The sequence below is a fragment of the Neoarius graeffei genome, chromosome 23 (assembly GCF_027579695.1).
Source record: "Neoarius graeffei isolate fNeoGra1 chromosome 23, fNeoGra1.pri, whole genome shotgun sequence".
Classification (NCBI taxonomy): Eukaryota; Metazoa; Chordata; class Actinopteri; order Siluriformes; family Ariidae; genus Neoarius; species Neoarius graeffei.
The window spans coordinates 24,025,410-24,051,929 of NC_083591.1; the positions used below are offsets into that span (position 1 = coordinate 24,025,410).

At 41.2% G+C, this 26,520-nt stretch overlaps 1 protein-coding gene across 1 annotated transcript in view; it reads right to left on the minus strand.

Moving 5' to 3' along the window:
- The window catches only part of kcnq3 (potassium voltage-gated channel, KQT-like subfamily, member 3), a 146,043-nt gene continuing 119,523 nt past the window's right edge, over positions 1-26,520 (minus strand). Inside the window, exons 8-15 of the mRNA XM_060905948.1 lie at positions 25,017-25,111; positions 22,577-22,603; positions 14,315-14,550; positions 5,350-5,455; positions 4,073-4,204; positions 3,885-3,980; positions 717-801; positions 1-561 (exon numbers count right to left, since the gene is read on the minus strand). Of these exons, the coding sequence (XP_060761931.1) occupies positions 1-561; positions 717-801; positions 3,885-3,980; positions 4,073-4,204; positions 5,350-5,455; positions 14,315-14,550; positions 22,577-22,603; positions 25,017-25,111 (1,338 nt within the window). The remainder of the gene's footprint in view (positions 562-716; positions 802-3,884; positions 3,981-4,072; positions 4,205-5,349; positions 5,456-14,314; positions 14,551-22,576; positions 22,604-25,016; positions 25,112-26,520) is intronic.

The following is a 26,520-nucleotide window of genomic DNA, read 5'->3' on the forward strand; positions in this document are numbered from 1 at the left end:
TCAAGGTGGGGTGATCCACACTTCCTCTGTAGGGAACACATCTCCAGTAGAGGACAGTGGAGCCTGTCCACTCGGGGTGAAAGGTTCAGTGTCTGTATCTGTTTCACCCTCTGCTAAATATTGGCATTCATGTCCCCAGCTCAACCTTGCCATGACTCCCAACCCATTGCCTGTAATGTCCTCTTTCTCGGCAGAGATGCTGAAACCACTGGGAGATCGTTCTAGCTCCTCATGTGTGACAGACAGCAATGACAGTGGTGTGCCTGCCCTTTGGTCCAAATACAGCCGTTCAGATAGTTCAAAGTGAGAGTTAGGGGAGTGGCTTGGCAGTGGGCTGATGGGTAGGACAGTGGGACGGGGTGGGTTTGTGTGTGAGAGTGTGTGAGAGTGTATGTAGTATTGGCTGTAGGGAACAGGAGGAGCATAGGTGCAGTACACTCGGTCTCCACTGATACTGACTGTAACATCACTGCGCTCCATGGTAATGGGGGCGGGGGCTGTGAGGTCATACTGCATGTGCATGTCCACCAGAAAGTCAAGTTTCTTTTCCATGTCCGTCACCTGCAACGATAACAACAAACTGTAATTGCTTTCCTTGAAAATCAGCCTTAACGTCTTAATGGAAAACAAAAGTGTCTCATCTCAAATATGAAACACATCCATAAAATTCTGTAAGATAGGATGAGTACAAGAAGGAGTTTTGAGCAGGAAGGTACCTGTCGCTCTACCCGCACAAATCTGCCCATCAAGCTTTGGTCCTCAGTATCTGGCAGGCCTGCTTTAGCCAGATATGCTTCATGTCTGAGAAAGAGAGAGAGGGAGGCTTTCGTTGTTGTTGTTGTTATAATAATAATAATAATAATAATAATAATAATAATAATAATAATCATCATCATCATCATTCTTGACATTGTGTATATTGCTAAGTAGCAAAGCCGAGTTGGTTGCCAGCCACGGCCCTAAATCTAAGCAATTGCAGCATATATCTGCATTGCAGGGCGGCACGGTGGTGTAGTGGTTAGCATTGTCGCCTCACAGCAAGAAGGTCCGGGTTCGAGCCCCGTGGCCGACGAGGGCCTTTCTGTGTGGAGTTTGCATGTTCTCCCCGTGTCCGCGTGGGTTTCCTCCGGGTGTTCCGGTTTCCCCCACAGTCCAAAGACATGCAGGTTAGGTTAACTGGTGACTCTAAATTGACCGTAGGTGTGAATGTGAGTGTGAATGGTTGTCTATGTGTCAGCCCTGTGATGACCTGGTGATTTGTCCAGGGTGTACCCCGCCTCTCTCCTGTAGTCAGCTGGGATAGGCTCCAGCTTGCCTGCAACCCTGTAGAACAGGATAAAGTGGCTAGAGATAATGAGATGAGATGAGATCTGCATTGCAACTCCAAAATTTGTTATCTTCATAACATCTATGTGAAACTTCTTCATTAATATGACATTGCATGTCACTGAAAATTGGTGGATGATAAAAGCAGCTCTTTGCTTTTAGGAGCTAACAGCAAAGCCTAACCATCAGTTATGTTTGTGATCAAAATTGTCTCATGCTGAATGCCATTTTAACTGTGCAAGCAATAGACATCTGTGACGACAGTGTAGCACACTACCTGACATCTCATCTCATCATCTCTAGCTGCTTTATCCTGTTCTACAGGGTCGCAGGCAAGCTGGAGCCTATCCCAGCTGACTACGGGCGAAAGGCAGGGTACACCCTGGACAAGTTGCCAGGTCATCACAGGGCTGGCACATAGACACAGACAACCATTCACACTAACACCTACGGTCAATTTAGAGTCACCAGTTAACCTAACCTGCATGTCTTTGGACTGTGGGGGAAACCGGAGCACCCAGAGGAAACCCACGCGGACACGGGGAGAACATGCAAACTCCTCACAGAAAGGCCCTCGTCGGCCGTGGGGCTCGAACCCGGACCTTCTTGCTGTGAGGCGACAGCGTTACCACTACACCACCGTACCGCCCACATTGAAAATCTGCCAGTGGTATTTCCAGATCCATTTTGGCCTCAAATCCCACCTGTATTAATGCAAAAACAATAACCATATTTTTTCTCACTTCAAACAGTCCTATCCCATTTCTTATAGCCCAGGTTTATTTACTTGTTACTTTAACATAAAGAGTCTACTTTACCCAAATGCTTACTAAATACAACTCATGGGCATACTTTATCTATAACAAGTATGAACATACAACTGTCGACAATTGTGTAATTATGCACAAACTATTTTTCATCTTACATAATTTTTCATTTTACATAAACCTTTTGCCAAAAAATGCAGTTAAAGCCAAATGCTTGGTTTCATGTGGATGATCTTGATGCTATGAAAAAAAAACTGCTAAGAAAGAAAAAAGAAAGCACAACTTTATTCATTGCACACTTGTGAAATTTCGTCTCTGCATTTAACCCATCTGAAGCAGTGAACACACACATGCACACAATGAGCACACGCACATACCCAGAGCAGTGGGCAGCCATGCTAACAGCGCCCGGGGAGCAGTTGGGAGTTAGGTGCCTCGCTCAAGGGCACCTCAGCTCAAGGCCGTCCCATATTAACCTAACTGCATGTCTTTGAACTGTGGGGGAAACCGGAGCACCCAGAGGAAACCCACGCAGACACAGGGAGAACATGCAAACTCCAAACAGAAAGGCCCCCGCTGGCCGCAAACCCAGAACCTTCTTGCTGTGAGGTGACTGTGCTAACTACTTACACCACCATGCCACCCAAGAGTACTGTTCAAGAAAAACTTGTCAACTTGAACTACATACAGGTAAATTTAATAATATGAATAAGCTATCCAGTATTTTAATATCTGCATATCAGAATGCGAATATGGATAAGACTGCCAGTATTTTTGACAAATCTTTTAAAGCAGTCTTAGCAATGAGTTGCTAGATCTGGATTTTACAGCTTCGTCTATTCATTTTAGGTGGGAACAGATCATCCACTCTTTATTTTACTGATTTAGAATGTTAGGTTGCAGTGAGACAGCTTCTGTTCTAAAACATCTATCCATCCATCCATTATCTATATCACGTATCCATCAGGGTCACGGGTGAGCAGAAGCCAATCCCAGCCGACTTTGAGTGAGAGACAGGGTACACCCTGAACAGGTCACCAATCTATCACAGGACTAACACAAAGTCAAACAATCATTCACACTCAAATTCACACCTATGGGAAATTTAGAGTAGCCAGTTGACATAATCTATATGTCTTTGGACTGTGGGGGAAAACAAAGCAACCGGGGAAAATAATAAAATAATATTAATATTACTGTTGCCATGGATGTTGGATAGCCTTGTTTTTCACACTAGAAGAATTCATCCCCTCTAACTGTAATACAATGGTGTTATTTCCAGAAACCTCTGTTCAGGAATGTGCACTCATACACATTCAACGTGAACTGGAAGCTGTCACGCCTTCACGTGCTTGAGCCTGGCACAGCTTGAATGACCACTTGTATCCACAAGCATAGAGCGCGTTGCATGCGCCCTTGGGATGATTGATCATTGTACATACCTGCTGCTGATTTGGAGCACAATCAGTGCATGATTAAAAGGAGGCTGTCTTCACAAACAATTTGCTAAGTATTATCATGAGTGTCACTATTATGTTTTTTTCTAGCCACGTTTATGGAAAATGGAAAAGTATCAGTGTAGTGTAACAAAAGACTACATGCTACTTGGTTAAAAAAATATTAAGCTGCATTACTTTGAACCTGCTAAATATGTAGTTAACCACTCCTCAACACTGCTCTTCTGTGTGAAACCAGAAAGTGGTGTTCAGAATCATTCAATATTCAAAATACAGCACATGTTGGGTGCATGTAGCTTTCAGTAATTTTGTAATGTAATTTAGGAATTCTTACCTGGGAGACTGTTGAGATGGATAAGGGAAAGGTGTTTTGGGGTTTTTTTTATATTTTGGAGTGAGAGGTGGACCAGGAGAAAAAATCAAATCTATTCTGTAGAGAAAGAAATACAAAGCACAGTTAGTTTGAGGTCAATGGAATCCACACCCCACAGAGATAGTTTTGTGTGTGTGTGTGTGTGTTACCTTGACTGAAGGTATTTGATTCTGCAAAGCATGTCCAGGTGTCCTGCAGAGTACTGCTCTATCACATCCTTAACATCATATGGCCTCAGGGTTTCCTTAAAATGCTTTTTATTCAACAGGAATATCAGAATCCTAATACACACAAACAAGGGAATCACAGATGCAAAATGTATCTTTATGTATCCTTACTCTTTCGGCGACATTGGGCATACCTAACAACCTGTGTCGTGTCGCCTTCATGCTAAAAGTTCATGTTCAGACTTCATGTTAAAACTAATGATTTTCCTGTTTACACAGTAATACTTTGTGACTTTATAGGACACAGTTATAGAAGCAAGTTATTTATAATCGCGATATCTGTTATCACCCAAATGAGGATGGGTTCCCTTTTGAGTCTGGTTCTTCTCAAGGTTTCTTCCTCATGTCATCTGAGGGAGTTTTTCCTTGCCACTGGTACCACAGGCTTGCTCATTGGGGATAAATTAGGGATAAAATTAGCTCATGTTTAAAGTCCTTAATTTTCTGTAAAGCTGCTTTGCGACAATGTCTGTTGTTAAAAGTGCTATACAAATAAACTTGACTTATCTTACTTAGGCCATGCACTGTTTAATGCTTAAATATACAACAAGTTTTAAAAACACTATTGTGGTTGAACAATAAAAGAGATGACTAAATAAAAGTGGAAATGTTAGCATTTTGGACTTGGATCATCAAAAATAAGAAATTATTTAAGTAAGACCATGGACAGCTGGCTGATCCACATTTGTTTTGTTTTGGGGTTTTTTCCATAAAACTGCAGCTTTTATTTAAACAGATTACAAGAATATTCTATTTCTTCTCTTCTCTTGGCTAGTATTTAACAGTTAATGACATCGGCCTTTTAATAGAAGCCCATTTGCTATAAGAGATGATTTTAGGCTTTATAAGGGGATATTTTCGGCAGACCACACTTTCCTGTCATTAATCATTGGGAGTATTTGAGAAATTCGGATATTATTAATGTGCTCTTGCATGCTTGCAGAGTGAAGTGGCATGTTGCTGTGATGATTTGTAATGGTCAAGGTGTGGGGATGAGATATTCATGGAGCAGTTTTATTAATGCAGAAGGCACACACTATCACCTACACTGCCTCAGCTGCACTCAACTGCAAAAGGCAATGCCAGGTTAACAGAAATTGAGAAAACTTGTCCATGTGTCTGTGTGCTTTGTACTTAGGTTGGTCCACAGTTATATATGTTTGCTTTCTATGACAATTTGTGCAAAGGTATTTGCATACCGGACTGCTCTGATGACTAATTTAAGAGTAGGTATCATCTCCTCCATCAGGATGTCAGGAGGGAAGCCCTTCTCTTCAGGGGTGGGGTCTGGCAGCCCAGCTGTATCTAAAAAAAAAAATAATAATAAAAAAAAGGTCAACAGTTCATACATATGTATAAAGTATAAATACTTAATATTTCAGAATCTACATTCAGATATGATATATTTCATATTAGCTACGTGTTTATGTTTAAAAGAAAACAAGTCTGAAATACACTTTAGGATACAAAATGAAGCCTTATTCAATGCAATGCAGATGTGATTGCTGAAGTTGACACACTGCAACCCTGCTATAACAATCTCCTTAGGGGACGTCTGAATACATTTTTATACCGAAAAGTTCGTAATACTGAAATGGACCCACTTGTCACACCAAACACTCCTTCTTACATAAAACAATACCAAATGTGTTTAATTTAAATTTACACTTAATTCACTTACATATTTACAAAGTAAAGGAAATAAGTCACTTTTTTCTATGTGTCATGTAAAGGAGGTGGATGGGTGGATATAATTGCAGAAAGCTTGATTATTTACAAACAGACAGGCAAACAGATCCAAAACATAATCCAAAACAGAGTGAGGAAACAGGCAAAGATCATGCAAGGAACAAACAGAATAGCCGAGGCAAGAATGAAAGGCAAAATCCAAATATACAAAACAAAGTCAAAACAAGAAGGGCTATACAGAGACACAAGTTACAGTGCGTATACTTTGTAAAGTCTGTGTGTTTTCAGAGTCCTTATAAGCACACGCTGTGATTACACTCTGATCAGCAACAGGTGCATGGAAGTTAGTCCTCATGAGCTTGAGCGTGGCATGCATGTGAGTAGCAGTTCAAGGCAAGCTGCTACACATGCATGTGACACAACGTCATAAAAATAATACGAATATTATTTCAGTTTAGTATACTTGCCAACCCTCCCGATTTTGGCGGGAGGCTCCCGATTTTAGCCTCCATCTCCCACCTCCCAATCGTATTTGTTAAAAACTGGATAATCTCCTGCTTTTGGGAAATCCCTACTGCCAAGTTAAAAATACTCCTGATTATGTCCAGTCAGAATCGTATGAGAAACACTGCTGACGTCAACTGATTTTTAACCAATCAACAACCAGAATGACAGTCACTTCCGTAATGTAGGATTCACCCAGGCTGTCCGACATTTTTTACAAGCAGTTATTCATCATGGTCATTCATTCATGGCGCCCTGACCAGAGAAGTTCTCCAGTAGGTTTCTGAGTGCAAAGGTTTCCTGCTTCAGTATTCGTTATACTTCACGACTCTTACAGGAGCTACAGAGGAGCAGAAAATTGCACAGTTCATCAACCTCCTCACAGGCAAGGCTATGAAGTGGGCTAACACTGTTTGAGAGTGTGGTGGTGAGCACACTTCTTCCTATGATCATTTTATTTAACTTTTTAAGTGAGTATTTGATCATCAACCTGAGGGTGTTGAAGTAGGTGAAAAACTACTCACAATCCAGTAGGGGGATAGGATAGTGGCCGAGTATGCCCTGGAGTCCTGTACACTAGCGGCTGGAAGTGGGTAGAATGAACCAGCTCTGAAGGAGCTCTTCCAACAGGGACTATGTCCAGAAGTACTCACAGAGCTGGCATGCCGTGATGAGCAGCTCACTCTCAACTCCCTTACTGACCTGGCTATCTGACTAGATCATCTAATTAGCAATAGACCCTCATTACAAATTGTGGACTGAACTCCAGTCAGTCCACAATCCCCACAGTACCCGACTCCTATCGAGATCTCCCATACTTGCTTACAACACTCTGAAAGGGACAGAAGGCACCATGAGGGGTTGTGTTTCAACTGCGGCGAAACAGGCTAGCACTTCTAGCTAAGTGCCTGGACCATCCACCAAATCCCAGAAGGGAGGGTGTCCCCAGGAGAGGATCAAGTCCCGCCAGCCTGGTGAGTCCTGAACCCATTTCCACATCACACTCACTAATGCTTCAAGTATTGTGAAAGCTCCCAGATGCAACCCATGTTCTCTCTGCCCTCATAGACTTAGGGGCAGAAGGCAATTTTGTCAACCTCGAGGTCATCTAGAGGTATAACCTGCCCACAGAGGAGCTCCAATGACCTATGAATCTCAGAGCCATTGACGGGGGTCCAATTGGTGAAGGGCTTGTCACAACCCACACTACCCCACTTGAAATCCAGGTTCACTTGAACCCTTCACATAGAACACCTCACCTTATTAGTCACCTGCACATCACAGCATGCCATAGTTTTAGGTTTTCCTTGGCTTCAGCTCCATGATCCCCTCATCTCCTGGAAACACTGAGAAATTCTACAATGGTCACCCTCTTGCTTCCAGAACTGTTTACAACTTCTGCAAGTCACCTGATTGTTTTAGGGACAAAATTCCTTAAATTCACATCCGTTGAGAGTCCCTCACCTGGAGGTATCAAACAGATTCCTGCTTGGTATCATGAACTTAAGGAAGTGTTCAGTAAAGGAAGGGCCAGTGGCCTGCCCCCCCCCCCCATCGACCCTATGATAGTGCCATCAATCTTCTCCCAGGCACGACCTCTCCTTGCAATTGTATATATTCACTATCCATCGCTGAAAAAGCCACCATGGAGGAGTATGTGCAGAAAGCTCTACAACAGAGGTACATCCTACCATCTACATCCCCAGCCTCAGCGAGCTTCTTTTTGTGGAAAAGAAAGGCGGGGGGCGGCTTCACCCATGCATTGACTACAGAGGTCTCAATCAAATCACCGTAAAGTATCCTTATCTGCTTCCCAAGGTACCCTCTGCTCTAGAGCAATTAAGGACAGCTCAAGTGTTCAGCAAATTAGACCTGAGAAGTGCATATAATTTGGTAAGAATTTGTGAGGGAGACGAGTAGAAGACTGCCTTTAGCACTACGTCAGGGCACTTTGAATATTATGTAATGCCATATGGGCTTTCTTGCACTCCCAGCATCTTCAAATGCCTTGTTAACGATGTCCTCAGAGACATGCTGGGATGATACGTGATAACATACGTAGATGATATCCTGATTTACTCCCCAGATGAAACTATCCACCATGAGCATGTCTGATCAGTGCTAACCAGGCTCCTAGAGAATCACCTATATGTCAAAGCAGAAAAATGCAAATTTCACGTCACTCAGATCTCCTTCCTTGGTTATATCATCAGTTCGGAGGGTGTGAGCATGGATACCAGTAAGGTCTCCACAGTCACTTCCTGGCCCACACCTACTACAGTTAAAGAACTGCAATGTTTCCTGGGGTTCACAAATTTCTACTGTCACTTCATCAGAGGTTTCACCATGAGAGCAACACCGCTCACCACCCTGCTGAAGAAAGGTCCAAAACATCTCCAATGGAACCAAGCCACCAAAGAGGCCTTTAAGCAGCTTAAGGCAACCTTCATGTCAGCCCCCGTTCTCAAGCACCCAGATCCAACCAAACCCTTCACAGTGGAAGCTGATGCTTCAGAAACTGGAGTGGGAGAGGTCTTATCACAGCACTTTGGAAAAAAGCCCAAGTTACACCCAGTGGCCTTCTTTTCAAAGAAACTCACCCCAGCCAAGCAAAATCTGGGAACTTCTAGCCATCAAACTAGCCCTCGAAGAGTGGAGACATTGGCTTGACAGAACCACACACCCTTTCATGATCCTCACAGACCACAAGAACCTGGAGTACTTGAAAACAGTCCCCATCAGGTGAGGTGGGTGCTCCTTTTACCTGGTTCCAATTCACTATCTCATATCTTCCAGGCACCAAAAACACTAAGGCCAATGCCCTCTCCAGAATCCACACCATCTCTAGCAACAACCCAGAGCCAACTCCAATCCTGCCACCCAAATGCTTTGTTCATGCTATTACATGAGGTGGACAAGGAGATAGCACAAGCCCAGCCCTGCAATCTTCCTGAAGCCTATCCTCTTGGTCTCATGTATGTCCCTCCCCAATTCCAAGGTTGACTCATCACTTGGGTTCACACATCCCCAGCCATAGAACACCCTAGCAGTCAACGAACATATCAACTCATTCGAAATAAGTATTAGTGAGAGAACATGGTCTCAGAGGTCAATGACTTTGTTTCCTCCTGTTCCACTTTGCAGCCAAGCCAAGGTACCCCAGGCTTCACCCACTGGAAAGCTCTGCCTGCTCCAAATACCCCAAAGACCCTGGTCATACAGTGGGGCAAAAAAGTATTTAGTCAGTCACCAATTGTGCAAGTTCTCCCACTTAAAAAGATGAGAGAGGCCTGAAATTTTCATCATAGGTATACCTCAACTATGAGAGACAAAATGAGAAAAAAAAATCCAGAAAATCACATTGTCTGATTTTTAAAGAATTTATTTGCAAATTATGGTGGAAAATAAGTATTTGGTCAATAACAAAAGTTCATCTCAATACTTTGTTATATACCCTTTGTTGGCAATGACAGAGGTCAAACGTTTTCTGCAAGTCTTCACAAGGTTTTCACACACTGTTGCTGGTATTTTGTCCCATTCCTCCATGCAGATCTCCTCTAGAGCAGTGATGTTTTGGGGCTGTCGCTGGGCAACACGGACTTTCAACTCCCTCCAAAGATTTTCTATGGGGTTGAGATCTGGAGACTGGCTAGGCCACTCCAGGACCTTGAAATGCTTCTTACGAAGCCACTCCTTTGTTGCTGGGGTGGTGTGTTTGGGACCATTGTCATGCTGAAAGACCCAGCCACGTTTCATCTTCAATGCCCTTGCTGATGGAAGGAGGTTTTCACTCAAAATCTCACGATACATGGCCCCATTCATTCTTTCCTTTACACGGATCAGTCGTCCTGGTCCCTTTGCAGAAAAACAGCCCCAAAGCATGATGTTTCCACCCCCATGCTTCAGAGTAGGTATGGTGTTCTTTGGATATAACTCAGCATTCTTTCTCCTCCAAACACGACATGTTGAGTTTTTACCAAAAAGTTCTATTTTGGTTTCATCTGACCATATGACATTATCCCAATCCTCTTCTGGATCATCCAAATGCTCTCTAGCAAACTTCAGACGGGCCTGGACATGTACTGGCTTAAGCAGGGGGACACGTCTGGCACTGCAGGATTTGAGTCCCTGGCGGCATAGTGTGTTACTGATGGTAGCCTTTGTTACTTTGGTCCCAGCTCTCTGCAGGTCATTCACTAGGTCCCCCCGTGTGGTTTCTGGGATTTTTGCTCACCGTTCTTGTGATCATTTTGACCCCACGGGGTGAGATCTTGGGTGGAGCCCCAGATCGAGGGAGATTATCAGTGGTCTTGTATGTCTTCCATTTTCTAATAATTGCTCCCACAGTTGATTTCTTCACACCAAGCTGCTTACCTATTGCAGATTCAGTCTTCCCAGCCTGGTGCAGGTCTACAATTTTGTTTCTGGTGTCCTTTGACAGCTCTTTGGTCTTGGCCATAGTGGAGTTTGGAGTGTAACTGTTTGAGGTTGTGGACAGGTGTCTTTTATACTGATAAGTTCAAACGGGTGCCAATAATACAGGTAACGAGTGGAGGACAGAGGAGCCTCTTAAAGAAGAAGTTACAGGTCTGTGACAGCCAGAAATCTTGCTTGTTTGTAGGTGACCAAATACTTATTTTACTGAGGAATTTACCAATTAATTCATTAAAAATCCTACAATGTGATTTCCTGGATTCTTCCCCCCATTCTGTCTCTCATAGTTGAAGTGTACCTATGATGAAAATTACAGGCCTCTCTCATCTTTTTAAGTGGGAGAACTTGCACAATTGGTGGCTGACTAAATACTTTTTTGCCCCACTGTACATCACCATCGACTTCATCATGGACCTGCCCAAGTCTCAGGGCAACACTGTTGTCATCCTAGTACTTATTAATTGCTTGTTCAAGGCATTAAAACTCATTCTCCTGCCTGACCTGCCCACAGCCTTTAAGACTGCTGAACTCATGTTCACTCATGTTTTCAGATACTACAGAATCCCAGAGGATATTGTCAGTGACTGGGGTCCTCAGTTCACATCCAGAGTTTGGACCAAGTTTATAGATAAGCTGGGGGTCTCCATAAGCCTAACCTTGGGGTATCATCCTCAGTCTAACAGGCCAAATGGAATGAGCCAACCAGGAAATTGGGTGTTTTCTCAGAGTATACTGCATGGAAAACCAGAAGGATTGGGCGCAGCGCCTTCCCTGAGCAGAATATGCCTAGAACTCCCTAAAACAATCAGCCACTCAGCTAACACTCTTTCAGTGCATCCTTGGTTATCAACCACCTCTATTTCCATGGGACAACTCACCTACACAGATCTTGCCAGTAGATTCCTGGTTTAGGAGGAGTGAACAAGTGTGGAAGGGAGTTCACCAGAGGCTAGAACAGCAAAGATAAACAATATGTAGATAAACACAGAGGGGAAACACCCAAATATTCCCGGGTGACCAAGTATGGATGTCTACAAAGGACCTGTGAGACCCAATCTCATGCCAAAAGCTTCAGGCCTGATACACTGGCCCATTCTGAGTCCTCCATAGAATCAGTAAGGTGTCATACAATTTAGAGCTCCTACCACACTCCCAAATGTCACCCACATTCAATGTGTATGCATTAACCCTCTGGGGTCAAGAGCTTAGCCAGCAAAGCTCAACAGGTTTAGAATGAGTAGGTCATGTATTTAGATAAATATCTTCATGAGGTTTTCATCATACAAGCATGACAAACATAGTGACAGAAACTTTATACTTTACACTTTCCTATGTGCCCACTGCCAAATAGTATTATAGTTTTTAATTAAACTATCAATTGAATCAATTAAACTATCAGTGAATCAATTCAATCTTGAGATCTGCGACACCGATGAACAGTGCCTTATTTATTTATTTTTACTTTGACTTGATCCAGCCAAAGATCAACTCGAGTAAGTGTAAATATTTCTTTGATTTCTTATGAGCATATCGGTTGATATGCGTGTGCTGCAGTGCATATACAGGAAAAATGACTGAGCAATTTTTACACAGTTAAAAGTATTTTCCTCAAAAATAGTTAATCTTGTTCTATTTTGAGTGCAGAGAATAAAATTTGAAGTTTGAGTGGGAGCAAAATTACAGAGTAATTGTGTAACAGAGTCGGTTGTGGCTCTGAACTGAGTAAATTAGTACAAGAGTTAATTTCAAGACACAATGAATAGAGTCAGATACCAAAATAAAATCAAATACCAGATAAATGAAGCTATTGTAAAAAGCAGTTTTAGAACTGTGTTGGAATGCGTGAAAAAACATTGCCTTACCCATTCTGACTTGACCTGATGTGATTAAGAGTTGGCAGTGGGAGGGGTTTTCACTCTTCTTATTGAATGGAAAGAAAATTTTTACCCTTCTCATTGAATACCCCTCCCACTGCCAACCCTTTATCCCAAAACAATAGGACGTACATTTTTTGATGGCCAGTTGATTGTCCAAATCAATGGAGTGAATTTAAGTTTTTGTGCTTGATACATTCCTAAGACTGAACAGAATCACCTTAAGTGACCAAAACGGTTCGTCACAATGGGTTAGGTCATGTCCACACATTCCAACACAGTTCTAAAACTGCTTTTTACAACATCTTCACTTATGTTATTTTTTAAAAGTACAATCATGACATACCGGTACGTATTACAGACATATTATTGTAGCTGAATTTGTGCCGAATACAAAAAAGTCATACGACTTTGAAAATACTGCTTAGATTTCTTGAAATTGACAACAAAATCAGAGCATGCCAAAATCATTAGGGTGCCAGAAAATACCCTCAGACCCCAGAGGGTTAAGCCCGCCATCCAGAGTCCCTTGGCAACAAATACCAACAAACCGCCTTCCCCCTCTAGAAGTTGAGAGAGACCCAATATACCAGGTGCACAAGGTCCTCAATTCCTGATGTAAATAAGGTCAGCTGGAGTATCTGGTAGACTGGGAGGGGTATGGCCCAGCAGAACGCAGCTGGGTTAACTCTAAGGACATCTTAGACCTACTCCTCACCCAAGAGTTTCACACAGAACACCCTGACAAGCCAGCACCCAGAAGAAGAGGCCATCCCAAAAAGGAGACTGCTTGGGAGGCCATCCCAAAAAGGGGGGGGGCTTCTGTCAGTAATAGTGCCGAAAAGCCAAGTTCGGAGCAGCCTCCAAATATGCCCATTCCGGACTCCATTTCCCAAGGGCCACAGCGCCGCTCATTTCCCAAATACTGGGAAGTGCACTTGTTTCCCATTATCCCAGTAATCACCCCTCTATATAAGCTCAGCAAACACTTACTCCAGTTGCAAAGTATCGTTCTGTGTCCTTGTGTCTGATCATACCAAGCCTTGTTTATTGTTTCTGACTCCCGGTGACTTTGACCCTGCTTTCCATTGTTCATTTGACTTTGTATTCTCACCTGACCTCTGAAATACTGTTTGCACATCGACCGACCCTTGCCCGACCCTGACTACATCTTTAGTTTGCCGATTACGATTTGGTTTCCAGTTTGCAAAGCATCTGCTCTCCCCTGTGCCCGCATCTGTAAGTGCTTGCACCCTGACAAACAGAACCGTGGCTCATTGGAAATGTATAACTGGCTGTTGGTAATTTTAACTACCACTATTAACTTTTTGAAAAAAAAAAAAAGCATTATCTTAAATGTACCAAAATTCATACAAGATGAAAATGAATTTTCAATTAAATTTGTTTCACAATAAATTGAAATATGAAGCACAGTGGTTTTAAACATTGGTTTTAAACAGTATTATAAACGTTTGGCTCTAACTGATGAACTGTTGAAACTTTAAACTTATAAGCTTTTTAGGATACATTTTTTTACTAAGTTTTAAAAAGCAGTTTCTGAAGAGACATACAGTTTGTGCTGCAGGGCTGTCTACATGCTCCAGAAATTGTGTGTGTGTGTGTGTGTGTGTGTGTGTGTGTGTGTGTGTGTGTGTGTATATACCCTCTGAACTCTGTCTCAGAGAGTAGGCTTTCATTCTGAATGCAGTTCTGAATCTCTCTCTGTTGCTGAAGCCAGCAGGTTTTGCTTCTTTAGATGGACTCTCTTCAGCCACCTCTGCTGGTCCACCATTCCCTGCTCCACTTCCAGGATTCCCAGCAGGCATCATAAGCCAGCCTCTCACTGAAGATGGCCTTGGTGTGGGCAGCCGCACACGATCCAACAGAGTCAGCTTCTGACTGAGACACAGAGAGACACAGCACTGTTTAATCTCCTACTGCAGGGCCTGGTAATGTTTCCTCTGCTCTGGTATGCTCATGAAAAGAAGGTGAGACAGAGAAAGTGCAAGAGAAAAATCAGCACAGAAAGAAGTAAATATTCTGTAGTAGAGAGAATAGGGACCTGCAATCATATTTTTAAGGATTCCTACTCTTAATTGTGAAGAATGTTGAGTGATTCTCATCCTCAATAGAGGCTTTGCACTGTTATGTGACCCTATAGCAACGGTAACAAGGGCGCCATGACAGGGGGCATGCTTCAGTGCTTCATTCAGCTGAGTTAGTTGTTATTGATCAGTATGCGAAGGTTTTGCTGAATTTTTGGATAAGCAAATCGTTTCAAGTGAAACAATGACATCAGATTTTTTTTTAAACTTTCCAAAAGTAATTCATTATTGGGGAAAAATTTTTGAGAAATTTCTAAACATAGAAAGGAAAAATGGGGGAAAAACATTCAGCAGGACTCGGTGTTGAAAGGAGAGGTACCGGTATATGGTATGCTCACTTCTTTCCACAAAGGTAAGAATTTTAAAAAAAGTTATTTCACAACTGCAGCACGTTGCTCATTCTTATACAGTGATGTGAACATGAGCATCAACACAGCAGCTCTGAACAGCATAAACTTCACCAGGACTTAAGGTGCATTTACATTCAGGGATCCTTCAGCGCATGTTGTGCACGTGCTTGGGACCCAGTCTTTATGTTCCCATAATGACACCTGACGCTGATTTGAGTGCAATCAGCACACTGTTTTCACAGAGACTTTGGGAAGTATTCTGTCAGTTATATGACGGTAGATGGGTCTAAGTGAAGGGTGTTTATTAGCAGGTGTGATATTTACAAAAACAAAATACAAACGAAACCAAAAGCAGTCATAAACATGGCTAGAAACAAATGTGACAGTACTAATGATAATACTTCGCAAAGCTTCTGTGACCTTAAATGCATGTGCTGACTGCACTCAAATCATCATCAGGTGTTTCCCATAATGCCTGGGTCCCAAGCACGTGCACAACATGCACCGAAGGATTCCTGAATGTAAATGCACTTAAGTCTCCGTGAAGTTTAGGCTTTGCAGAGCTACTGTGTTGATGCTCGTGTTCACTTCACTGTATAAGAATGAGCACCACGCTGCAGTTGTGAAATATATACTGTATATTTTTAAATTCTTACCTTCGTGGAAATGAAGTGAGCATACCATCGAGCTTTTGACCTCTCCTTTCGACACTGAGTCCGGCTGAATGTTGTTTCCCCACTTTTCCTTCTACAACCCCAATTCCAAAAAAGTTGGGACGAAGTACAAATTGTAAATAAAAACGGAATGGAATGATGTGGAAGTTTCAAAATTCCATATTTTATTCAGAATAGAACATAGATGACATATCAAATGTTTAAACTGAGAAAATGTATCATTTAAAGAGAAAAATTAGGTGATTTTAAATTTCATGACAACAACACATCTCAAAAAAGTTGGGACAAGGCCATGTTTACCACTGTGAGACATCCCCTTTTCTCTTTACAACAGTCTGTAAACGTCTGGGGACTGAGGAGACAAGTTGCTCAAGTTTAGGGATAGGAACATTAACCCATTCTTGTCTAATGTAGGATTCTAGTTGCTCAACTGTCTTAGGTCTTTTTTGTCGTATCTTCCGTTTTAGGATGCGCCAAATGTTTTCTATGGGTGAAAGATCTGGACTGCAGGCTGGCCAGTTCAGTACCCGGACCCTTTTTCTATGCAGCCATGATGCTGTAATTGATGCATTATGTGGTTTGGCATTGTCATGTTGGAAAATGCAAGGTCTTCCCTGAAAGAGACGTCATCTGGATGGGAGCATATGTTGCTCTAGAACCTGGATATAACTTTCAGCATTGATGGTGTCTTTCCAGATGTGTAAGCTGCCCATGCCACACGCACTAATGCAACCCCATACCATCAGAGATGCAGGCTTCTGAACTGAGCGCTGATAACAACTTATGTCGTCCTTCTCCTCTTTAGTCCGAATGACATGGCGTCCCTGATTTCCATAAAGAACTTCAAATTTTGATGTCTGACCACAGAACAGTTTTCCACTTTGCCACAGTCCATTTTAAATGAGCCTTGGCCCAGAGAAGATGTCTGCGCTTCTGGATCATGTTTAGATATGGCTTCTTCTTTGAACTATAGAGTTTTAGCTGGCAACGGCGGATGGCACGGTGAATTGTGTTCACAGATAATGTTCTCTGGAAATATTCCTGAGCCCATTTTGTGATTTCCAATACAGAAGCATGCCTGTATGTGATGCAGTGCCGTCTAAGGGCCTGAAGATCACAGGCACCCAGTAGGGTTTTCAGGCCTTGAGCCTTACGCACAGAGATTCTTCCAGATTCTCTGAATCTTTTGATGATAATATGCACTGTAGATGATGATATGTTCAAACTCTTTGCAATTTTACACTGTCTAACTCCTTTCTGATGTTGCTCCACTATTTGTCGGCGCAGAATTAGGGGGATTGGTGATCCTCTTCCCATCTTTACTTCTGAGAGTCGCTGCCACTCCAAGATGCTCTTTTTATACCCCGTCATGTTAATGACCTATTGCCAATTGACCTACCTGTAATGAGTTGCAATTTGGTCCTCCAGCTGTTCCTTTTTTGTACCTTTAACTTTTCCAGCCTCTTATTGCCCCGTCCCAACTTTTTTGGAATCGGGGTTGTACATTAAGAAATTTCTCTAGTTTTTTCCCCTGATAACAAATTACTTTTGGTATTACTCTTGAGGTTTCTTCCTTGTGTCGTATGGGGGAGGGGGGGATTGTTCTTTGCTGCCGTCGTGTCCGAGAATCGAGAATCGTGTCCGTGCATGCACACGTGAGATGGAGCATAATTAGAGTGGAGAACTAACAGTTTGTTTCCACTGCAGCGAACTTCACTTCACACTGTATGGGGCAAAATTCATCTGGTCAGTTAATAACCGGAAGTGGCATTGCATGATGGCGTTGCAAGGCAACTCGACCTACAGCAAGTCACATCTATGAACAGTAAAGAAGATAGTGTGACCATAACAGCAAGATTTTCAGCTCATTACCCCATCATGCTAGTCATCTGAAGCTAGTTGAATCTAGTTAGTTAGTGAGCTATGTAGCTAGTTAACTAACATGAACAATCACTAGCTCACTAAATAACACACACACACACACACACACACACACACACACACACACACACACACAAAAATGCTATGCAGATTTCATTAGCTCCAACTAAGTTCCATAAACCCTATAAAGGTTTTTTAAGGTTGCTTTTTTATTAGGCCTACCTGTGAACATTTATTAAGTTGATACTCTTTTTTTTTTTAATCTAAATCCACTGCAGACAGAGTGCAAATATACCTGCAAACAATGCAGACAACATTGTTAAATAAATGTTCATTTAAATTCAGCAATTCTGTATCTCATTTGTTATTGTTATTACAACCCCGATTCCAAAAAAGTTGGGACAAAGTACAAATTGTAAATAAAAACGGAATGCAATAATTTACAAATCTCAGAAACTGATATTGTATTCACAATAGAACATAGACAACACATCAAATGTCGAAAGTGAGACATTTTGAAATTTCATGCCAAATATTGGCTCATTTGAAATTTCATGACAGCAACACATCTCAGAAAAGTTGGGACAGGGGCAATACAGTAAGAGGCTGGAAAAGTTAAAGGTACAAAAAAGGAACAGCTGGAGGACCAAATTGCAACTCATTAGGTCAATTGGCAATAGGTCATTAACATGACTGGGTATAAAAAGAGCATCTTGGAGTGGCAGCGGCTCTCAGAAGTAAAGATGGGAAGAGGATCACCAATCCCCCTAATTCTGCGCCAACAAATAGTGGAGCAATATCAGAAAGGAGTTCGACAGTGTAAAATTGCAAAGAATTTGAACGGATCATCATCTACAGTGCATAATATCATCAAAAGATTCAGAGAATCTGGAAGAATCTCTGTGCGTAAGGGTCAAGGCCGGAAAACCATACTGGGTGCCCGTGATCTTCGGGCCCTTAGACAGCACTGCATCACATACAGGCATGCTTCTGTATTGGAAATCACAAAATGGGCTCAGGAATATTTCCAGAGAACATTATCTGTGAACACAATTCACCGTGCCATCCGCTGTTGCCAGCTAAAACTCTATAGTTCAAAGAAGAAGCCGTATCTAAACATGATCCAGAAGCGCAGACATCTTCTCTGGGCCAAGGCTCATTTAAAATGGACTGTGGCAAAGTGGAAAACTGTTCTGTGGTCAGACAAATCAAAATTTGAACTTCTTTATGGAAATCAGGGACGCCGTGTCATTCGGACTAAAGAGGAGAAGGACGACCCAAGTTATCATCAGCGCTCAGTTCAGAAGCCTGCACCTCTGATGGTATGGGGTTGCATTAGTGCATGTGGCATGGGCAGCTTACACATCTGGAAAGACACCATCAATGCTGAAAGTTATATCCAGGTTCTAGAGCAACATACGCTCCCATCCAGACGACGTCTCTTTCAGGGAAGACCTTGCATTTTCCAACATGACAATGCCAAACCACATACTGCATCAATTACAGCATCATGGCTGCATAGAAGAAGGGTCCGGGTACTGAACTGGCCAGCCTGCAGTCCAGATCTTTCACCCATAGAAAACATTTGGCGCATCCTAAAACGGAAGATATGACAAAAAAGACCTAAGACAGTTGAGCAACTAGAATCCTACATTAGACAAGAATGGGTTAACATTCCTATCCCTAAACTTGAGCAACTTGTCTCCTCAGTCCCCAGACATTTACAGACTGTTGTAAAGAGAAAAGGGGATGTCTCACAGTGGTAAACATGGCCTTGTCCCAACTTTTTTGAGATGTGTTGTTGTTATGAAATTTAAAATCACCTAATTTTTCTCTTTAAATGATACATTTTCTCAGTTTAAACATTTGATATGTCATCTATGTTCTATTCTGAATAAAATATGGAATTTTGAAACTTCCACATCATTGCATTCCGTTTTTATTTACAATTTGTACTTTGTCCCAACTTTTTTGGAATCGGGGTTGTATTAAAAAGGTGTATCATATGCAAAAGCGAACAACATATTTAGTTATTATCTCCGCCCATCGACTGTATAATTATTTATACATTTATACAGTCGATGTCTCTGCCGGGTTGTTTTCACTGATTTATCAAGCCACTGCTTGATATGATATCACACTCACTAGACCAATAGAAGCAAATTTGCAGAGGTAAGTGAAATTAAGATGGTGAATTCTCAATTTTATGCAAATATGAACCACACAAGAACCAATCAGTTCAGCATGTGATATGTTTGGTATGTGTCATTTTCTAGAGAGGTGGGAGCAAAAAAAAAAATCTGACCAATATGGCGGAGGCTAAAGGCTTCATGTAGCAAGAAAACATGTTGTGCTATGCTGCATATCAATTTAAGTGGTGCACCTAAATTTTGTGCTGGTAATCCTAAAGTTTTTAGTACGGAGCACCACTGCTACTAATGTAAAAAGTTGGCCTGGCGCGTTCTTGTCTATTCTTTAATCTCGCCTTTTCTCTGGGTATCTCATTCATCTCATCATCTCTAGCCGCTTTATCCTGTTCTACAGGTCGCAAGCTGGAGCCTATCCCAATTGACTATGGGCGAAAGGCAGGGTACACCCTGGACAAGTCGCCAGGTCATCACAGGCCTGACACATAGACACAGACAACCATTCACACTCACATCTACGGTCAATTTAGAGTCACCAGTTAACCTAACTTGTATGTCTTTGGACTGTTGGGGAAACCGGAGCACCCGGAGGAAACCCACGCGGACACGGGGAGAACATGGAAACTCCACACAGAAAGGCCCTCGCCGGCCACAGGGCTCGAACCCAGACCTTCTTGTTGTGAGGCGACAGCGCTAACCACTACACCACCGTGCTGTCCCCATTGTAATGTTTATTCATTTATATACATGTATTGATATTCATTTCTGTACAGTGATGCCATGTATTTAAAGGTGGCATAATCCTTTTAATTAAGAAAAGTTTAACAATGTTTTGTCACCAGTTGTAATGTTAAATGTTTCTGTGATTTGAGCATTCCCGCTTTTACTGAGTCCCCATTACTCACAGCTCTGGTTCCACATCATGTCCTCCCTGCATCCTTTGTTTATTCTCATTTCTTATGTCTGTCAGCACTTCATATGTAATGTGTGCAAGTCCAGTAGCAATGTTATTTCCTCTCACTCTTTACTGAACATTGTATATGGTTGATATAACAGTAAACATCTACTTGGTTTGACTGAGTTGGCTTTGGAAATTCTTGCAGCTGCCAATAAAATATCGCCTCAGGATCCTCCTTCAGGGGGTTAGGGTGTGACTTTCAAGGAAACACTAAAGGGAGGGGCTGTATTTGTATGAATTAATCAAATGATCCAAAACAGCTTCACCTAAATCACTGACGATATCTTTCATTTAAATGTAGACTCATACTATTACTGTACAGATATTTCTATACACGAGAGAGAGAGAGAGAGAGAGAGAGAGAGAGAGAGAGATATTCTTTTTAAATGTCAAAATGATCACATGGACTACAACTGTTAGGAAAAATCTGGGTATTAGTTGGCCTTGATCATTTCACAGACCTTTAAAAATTGGTTAATCCTTCAGCACAACTCTCTCACACAAGAACATTTATACACATGGCCTGCAGGAGAAACCAGACACTCTTCTCAGAGAAAATACCCTGAAACAACTCACACATGCGTGCGCGCGCACACACACACACACACACACACACACACACACACACACACACACACACACACACATTGATCTCTCCTGAGTGCTGTGAAAGGCAGAAGATTGCACTGGTGAGAGAAGCTTTAAGGAGACACAGATTGTCTTCTGAGACAGATCAGACAGAATTACAACTGATTACCATGCAGTTTGCGAAGACACTTTCCCACACACACCCCCGTGCGCTCGCTCACACACACACACACACACACACACACACACACACACACACACACACACACACACCCCACACAATCACTTCTCACGGAGCTTGAATCATCTATAGACAAATGGTGGACTTTGATGTGTGTGTGTGTGGAGTGGGTATATAAGAGAACTGCCACTGAAAGAAGAATGAAGAAAAACAGGAAGAGAATAAACAGAAAGCAGTCACCTGTAACTCATTCACACTGAATGAATAAATGTAGGAATGAAAGAATAAATTATCAAATGGACATTAATAAATAATGACAAAGTAAATGTGACATTCAAAAGTGTGTGTGTGTGTGTGTGTGTGTGTGTGTTGCTCTAGTTTCTCCATTAGTGGACAGTGATAATGTCAGACTACAAGTTCCCAGACTTCCCAGGTTCCGTGTGTGTGAGAGAGAGAGAGAGAGAGAGAGAGGAGTAACTTGATCATTAAGAGAACATGGATTACAACACAAAGGTGAGGCAATTCGACCATGCAGAACTCTACACACTCCTCCCATGTCTCTGTCTCTCTCTCTCTTCCACACACTTCACACAATCCACTGCACATAATCTATATGCAGGTGTAAGTCAGTATCTGTGTCAAGGACATCTACTATATGAAATCTCTTCCCCGCAGTGCAACACACACACTCCTTACATTGACACTTTACTTCTCAGATCATTTATCATCCACTTTATACTACTCCTGAGATTTCTCATCAATCCATGACTAAAATAGACACACCCTCCGTCTCTCTGCACCATCATTTTTCAGTGGACCACAATTCATATATGTCATATATTGCAATGGCCTGCACACCCTAATGACTGTACTAATTACACAGAAGGATGGGCTCTTCACTACAGCACACATATAACACTGCAGTTGCAGAATAATGGTATCAGTTATTGGGAGTTATTTAAAGAAACACATTATAGAGGTACATTAATCTCATGCTTCATACCAGCTATAAGGAGCCAAGGAAAGAGAAATTAATCTTACCTTGCAATCACTTCCAAATTTTCTTTCCTTTGGATGAAAGAAAACATTATCGGAGTTAGCAAGCAAGCCACTTTCTGCTTATAGTTCAACACACACACAAGCACATAAAGGAATTTATATATAAGCATAATCAGAAAAGTGCTTTATCACAGTGGATACCTGGTACAGAAGTAACATCCTTGTTTCTCTAAATGCATGCATGCAAATATGACTTCATTACATAAATATACAAGCATATCACTTTCTCTGTCTGCTTGAAAAAAACAGCAGAGAATCACTCTTGCTGAAGATATTTGTGACAATAAAATATAAAATGATTTTTAAAAAAATCACAAAATCAGTTTGCGCTCATTTTGTTTTGGCATAGTTTTCACAGAGTGTACATGCTGCTTCTGTTTGCAAGGCTATGAGAAATCATAAGTGCGACCTACATTACAACTTCAATTACAACATCTGTTAGTCTTATAAATTACAGCACGTTTCAGTGGGTCTCAGACTGTTAAGGGTAGCAAAAGGTGGCGCACTGAGAAAGAAAAGATATGCACACACTTGTAAGGATGAACTGCAATTGATGCAGAGCTCATAAAATCATTACCATTTTTTAATATCTTACAAGTATAGTTGAACAATAGTAACCATATACCATACCATAGTCATCATTATCACGGCTACTATGACGAATTGAAAAATAAAAAAAAGGGAAAAAGAAAAAAAAATGGCTGATTGTTTTGTGTGCACTTCTCTGTGTGCATAATCGACATCCAACGATCGGTTGTAGTTCTGTACTATTTTCCACACTACCCTTAATGGTACGGCATGCTCAGTAATGAATGTATGATGGAGTTTTGATCTGCACAATGTTACAATTGTGCCACTTGTAATTAATACATATTTACCTATTAAATACTGTAAAATAAAGCACTACTAAAGTACATTGTTGGTGCTGGGATTTGAACTCATGACCAGAATTCTAACATCTTAACCATTGAGGTACCACCACCCTCTGTAATTATTTGCATTATTTCTCATTATATACTTAAATAATATTGGCTGACTTTGAGTGTTCTATCAGATATATTCCATTCAGCTAGCATGATACTGAACTGATCTTCAACTTGTTCAATATCATGCTAGCTGAATGGAATATATCTGATAGACCATGAAAGCAAGCCATTATTATTATTATTATTATTATTATTATTATTATTATACATACACACTCTTCATATCAGCATTCTCAAAGGCCAATGCTAGCTTACCCGCGACTCGGTGCTGTTAGCACGGCAGTCCCGTTAGCTTCCACCCGGTATAGCAGTAGCGTTAGCAAAGGCCGACGCTAGCTTGCCTGTGACTCGGTGCTGTTAGCATGGCAGTCCAGTTAGCTTCCACCCAGTGTAGCAGTAGCATTAGTGAAAGCCGATGCTAGCTTACCCACAACTCTGTGCTGTTAGTGCGGCAGTCCAGTTAGTGTCCACCCAGCGTAGCAGTAGCATTAGTGAAGGCCAACGCTAGTTTACCCGCGACTTGGTGCTGTTACCATGGCAGTCCAATTAGCTTCCAGCTGGCATAGCAAAAGCATTAGTGAAGGCCAACACTAGCTTACCCACGACTCGGTGCTGTTAGTGTGGCAGTCTAATTACCTTCCAGCTGGTGTAGTGTTAGCAAAGGCCAACGCTAGTGCAGTCAAACCAAATATTTTATTATTATTATTTTCCCTGTGTAATTTAATTACTTCCCAGTGTAATTTACTTTTAAAATCAACAATGGAGCTACCTGGCAGCCAAAATTCTCTCAAAATCTTCTGTTTTTAATGAAGCAACCCTGGAGGCCATGTTTGTTTACAAATTGTCATTGTCACTCGCTAACACGGAAGTTTTACGTCTCCGACGCGTGACGTTGTGTTCTCTTGACAACATGCAATATTGTAACAATATTGCATGCTCATTCTCCATTGGGTAGAGTGCCGTAATACACAGAGAATAAGCGATATGATAATATTGCATGTTATCAATAAACCCACTAGAAGGGAATAGAATACATGTTTTTATTCCATCGAAAAAGTGTCCTGTATGTATAATAATTACCAATATTATGACCTGTCTATATTTAAAAAGGAAAATATTTCCACTCAAATAAAACACGGTAACTGCAGATACTAAATAGTAGTACAAATATTCTATATCTATATGAACCCTTTAGTCCAAACACTTTCAGTACCTTATTGTAAACTCCTGGGAGAGCTGCAGATGGAACTTCAAATGCAAAATGACTATAAAACAAATAAGCAAATTCAACATAAATCATAAAATGGCAAACAGAAATAATGGAAAAACAAAAAAGTATAGCAAAACATAAAGGAAGCTACAGTAAGTGATGCATGTTACATGGGCATGAAAATAAGTGTGTGCGTGTGCACGTGTTCAGAGCTTACTGTATGTACCTGAAACATGGCAGAGAGATCACTGTTTCGTAGAATCTCCATGTTGCTGTAAGGTCTTCTCGGACTGGATTAGTAGCATAGTATCGCCAGGCTGACTGTGATCAAAAAGAGTGATGTAACATCTCAAACATTACAATTCAAGTCCAAATACATATTTATTTCTACAAGACATTCAAAATTAAACTGATGACTGAAAAAGTTCAGAAATGCATTCTATAAATCAATGGCGTAGGTTTCATTTCGGTTGATCGCCCCTAATTTAATCCATCATGTGTTTCAAGTTTTGTACTAAACATACATTCTTGTCTTCAGGAAGTAAATGATTGGACACACATTACAGTGCCAGTCAAACGTTTGGACACACCTACTCATTCATAGGTTTTTCTGTATTTTTACTATTTTCTACATCAAAACTATGAAATAACATATGGACTTATGTGGTAAACAAAATAGTGTATAAAAAGATATATGAAGCTAAAATATTTCATATTTTAGCTTCTTCAAAGTAGCCACTGTTTACCTTGATGATGCTTTACACACTATTGGTATTATCTTAACCAGCTTCATGAGGTAGTCACCCGGAATGCTTTTCAATTAACAGGTGTGTTTCATCAAAAGTTAATTAGTGCAATTTCTTGCCTTTTTAATGGATCTGAGATCAAACAGTGAATAATAAAAATACAGTAAACAGCCCTATTCCACAACTGTAGTAATCCATATTATGTCAAGAACTGCTCAACTAAGGAAAGAGAAATGACAGTCCATTATTACTTTAAGACATGAAGTGTCTTTTAATTATAAAAATTAAGAAAATGATTTAATTAGAAACTGTGTCCAAACCTTTTTACTGGTACTCTATATTAAACAAATACAAGTTTCTCCCCTTTCAAACACTGAGTGGTGGCACCCATCTCCCCGCCAATCCAACAGACTGCTGTCTCACAATTATGACATAAAGGATACAGTCTGATAATGCGTATGACTGTGTTCATACTGCTGTTGCACACACTTCCACCTTATTCAATTGTATTACTGTACATTTAAATAACTGTACGTGTTCAATACTGCTAACTGTACATACAACCTTACATACTCTCTAATCCTGTACACTTCCCCTCCATAAATATGCCTTTAAATATTTACAAACATAATATTTGTATATTGTAACTCCCCACTGTCCATCACTGTACATACTGTAACATATACTGTAGCATCACTATGCTGCAGTACTTACCTCTGATACTTATCTGTAAATAATACTGTACTATATTTTGCACTTTAGTTAGATGCTAACTGGATTTCATTGTCTTGGTACCTGTACTCCGCACAATGACAATAAAATTGAATCTAATCTAATCTAATCTAATCTAATCTAATCTAATCTAATCTAATCTAATCTAATCTAATCTAATCTAATCTAACAATTAGTTGACAGAGTTCCTGTGTAGTGGATAACTGGTTCCAAGGTTTACACTGTGATTTGTGTGACTGCTAATAGCTTTAT